This window comes from Eurytemora carolleeae, unplaced genomic scaffold (genome assembly GCF_000591075.1).
Source record: "Eurytemora carolleeae unplaced genomic scaffold, Eaff_2.0 scaffold1578, whole genome shotgun sequence".
Lineage (NCBI taxonomy): Eukaryota > Metazoa > Arthropoda > Copepoda > Calanoida > Temoridae > Eurytemora > Eurytemora carolleeae.
The window spans coordinates 42,463-45,932 of NW_019398204.1; the positions used below are offsets into that span (position 1 = coordinate 42,463).

Genomic DNA, 3,470 nt, shown 5'->3' on the forward strand with positions numbered 1-3,470 from the left:
GTAAAACAAACAAGTATTGAAGTAACAGTCAACATCTAAAGGACACGGCTATAAGAGCGTGCACGGCTAAGACAGGCTGGGGGACCGAGCACTGAGGCTCTTACAGGCGAAGGACCAAGCCCCGCGACCATACAATTAAAAATCAATCTTAACCCAACAGGTAAGTATAAAATTATATGCTTTCTTTCGAGAAAATTTTCTTTTAAATTTCGACGAAAAAAATAATTTGTATGTTGAAAATTATCTTAAAAAAGATACTGAATATGAAAGATAAATTTAGTTCTTATCAACCTTATTGAACAAAAAATAAAACAGTATTATATTATATATATGTGTATAGAGCTACTTTTCGTAGCACTCTCCAAAAATGTGGAACAATTGTGATGGATTTACTTATCAGCAAACAAAAAAACGAAATTCCTTGATAAATGCCGGAAATATGCGGCCTAATTAAAATTAGAATTTAGCACAAATTTAGACTTTTCATCGTAAAATAAAACAAAAAATGAAAAAATGAATTAGTGTTTTTTGACTTTTCATCTACTAGATACAAAATTTAAAAAATTAGAAAAATTAAGAAACAAGGAAAACAATTAAAGAGAAATAGAAGAGAGGATCTTTAAACATAATTATATCTGTATGACAAATGAGCCTTAACCACGTTTATATTGTTCCGTACCGGAGCAGCATTAGTCCTTCATTCTTAGACTTAGCTTTACATTCGGTTATCCTGTAGATTGCTTTGAAATAGCCTAGGCAGGGCTGAATTGAAGAGAATAAATATAATTTTGGGATAAGAATATAAAAATGAAGGAAAAAACTAGCGCATTTTTTATATTATTTTTTCCCCCATACCATCCAAAATTCTTCCCCCCCCCCCCTTTCGTTAGACCACTGTTTTAAGATAAAAAAATGTTGGATTTGTTACTATTCCGGGCCAGGGGTAAACATGTTCCTATTCCGGGCCAGGGGTAAACATGTTATTTAAATTTCCGCATGTTGGTATGTCATGAAAAAATCAATTTAGGAGAGAAATAAATTAATTTTGGGTTAAAAAAATCTAAACATAAATTATCAATTTACTTCCACCTACCCCGTATTTTAAATCTTTTAAAAAAGTGTAAAAAAATTCAAGAATGATTTTTGAGGATCTGGGGGAAAAAAAAATTAAGAAATTGAACATCAGAGGAAATGATTTTTCATCCTTTTTATGGCTTTTTCACTGAAACATATATCTATTTGGAACCCCTAAAAAGCATTAGTTTTCCCTAGTTTAGCGAATAAAATACAACTCAATTCTAGGAAAATATTGATTTTCAAATAAAAAATGCACCCCCTTCCCCCTCAATTAAAAATATTTATCCTGGTGCTAACCTTAGGAGGATTGAAAGGATAAGTGTCTGGAATCTTTATTTCTAATCTAAACTTTCCTCCTGATACCACCGACAGTTCATTTTGAATATTCAGTTAAATTAATAATTTACATTAAGTACTCTTTGATTATGTTTTAAAAAAACTCTAAAATACCCTCAAATGGAAAAACAAATACACTTCTCTGTCAAAAAGTTTTAAGTGACTGACAACGCTTCAAGTGACGGCAACACTTCAAGTGACTGACAACGCTATAAAGGAACTGACAATGCTTCAAGTGACTGACAACACTTCAAGTGACTGGCAACGCTTCAAGTGACTGGTAACGCTTTTAGTGACTGACAACGCTTCAAGTGAATAACACACCTCAAGTGAATGACAACGCTTCAAGTGAATGATAATGCTTCAAATGACTGACAACGCTTCAAGTGACTGACACACTTCAAGTGGATGACAACACTTTAAGTGACTGGCACACGCTTCAAGTGACTGACAACGCTTCAAGTGACTGACAACACTTCAAGTGACTGACAAGGACAACGCTTCGAGTGACTGACAACGCTTCTAGTGACTGAAAACGCTTCTAGTGACTGACAATCCTTCAAGTGACTAACACACTTTAAGTGGCTGACAACACTTGAAGTGACTGACAATGTTTTATCTAGCCCCACTTTAAAAATCGTATGTCCTATTCATTAACGCTACCCTTGACACCTTTACCTGAGCAACAATCAAAGAGATATCAATGTTTTTCTATCTTAAAATTTTGAATGTTGAATTATGGACATTTTTTGGAAATTATAAACTTTCCGATATAAAAACCAGGTTATCTTCATAATTTGTTCTCGAATGAAGGTTTAAATGATACCATTGTGAATCAGACATGCAGTTCTTAACATAAAAGTTATCATATAAAAAATAAAAGAAAGGTCTGGGTTCCTTGATAAGGTGTATCGGGGGGTCCAGCTATTGTACCAGCTAACTCAGTCAAATCATCTCGAATCTGATCAAAAATTGAGATTAGCGATTTTTAATACAAATTTAATTTTTTACTTGAAGGGAATGTGCTTTTTAAATTTCATTGTAGCGACGAATAAAGGACCAAAAATAAACGAACTGAAATATATATTAATTTAAAGTCTAAGTTACAATATGGGTTTTAGGTACTATCAAATATATTTGGTTTGGTTAGTAGAGCTTCCGGACTGGAAGAGGATATCCACTAGTCTCAACATCATTATATTTCAAGAATCTGCTACAGAAAAATCTTATTTTCCGTGGAAATAGACTGTATACCCTGCATTTGAAAGATGAAAATAATACTAATAAATGGCTAGGTAGCTATTCAGTATATCATGAAATTATCCTTTTTAAAAATAGCAATCAGTAATTATATTACACAATCAGTAATTATAGTACACAACAAGTAATAATGTTACACAATCAGCACTTATGTTACACACTCAGTAATTATGTTAGACAATCAGTAATTATGTTAGACAATCAGTAATTATGTTACACAATAAGTAATTATGTTACACAATCAGTAATTATATTATACAATGAGTATTAATATTACACAATACATAATTATGTTACACAATAAGTAATTCAGTTACAAATAAAGTAATTAAGTTTCAAAATAAGTAACTATGTTACACATTACACTATTGAGTTATACATGTTATATGATGAAAATGTTATGAAAAGGTTACCAATAATAATCCTTACCAGTTCTAATTGAACACCGGAATCTGCAATTTCTTTGCTTTTTACAACTTCTCTGAACTCCCGCTGAATTCGTTGTTGCGCTATATTGGACATTTTATCTGAAGAAGTACCTTATGTTGTAGAGAATAACATACAGGGTGTCCCGGACAAAATATTGGATCTTTAATGGCTCTAAATTACGATTTTCGGGAAAGAGAATATTTAAACAGAATGAATCATGTTGAAAAATTGTATAAGGCCAATATAAAAATTTGCATGTAGAAACTACTAGGTTTTTCGAGTATTATGTGCATACTTTGGCGTTAAAGTTGAAGACAATCAAATATTTTAGACTTGAAGTAACTATACAAAAGCAAATCTAAAGTAGC

At 31.9% G+C, this 3,470-nt stretch overlaps 1 protein-coding gene across 1 annotated transcript in view; it reads right to left on the reverse strand.

Moving 5' to 3' along the window:
• Positions 1–3,230, reverse strand: part of LOC111717004 (ubiquitin-conjugating enzyme E2 K) — an 8,411-nt gene extending 5,181 nt beyond the window's left edge. The window contains exons 1-3 of the mRNA XM_023492517.1: positions 3,103–3,230; positions 2,311–2,374; positions 1,375–1,433 (exon numbers count right to left, since the gene is read on the reverse strand). Of these exons, the coding sequence (XP_023348285.1) occupies positions 1,375–1,433; positions 2,311–2,374; positions 3,103–3,195 (216 nt within the window). The 5' untranslated portion in view covers positions 3,196–3,230. The remainder of the gene's footprint in view (positions 1–1,374; positions 1,434–2,310; positions 2,375–3,102) is intronic.
• Between the last annotated feature and the right edge of the window lie 240 nt (positions 3,231–3,470).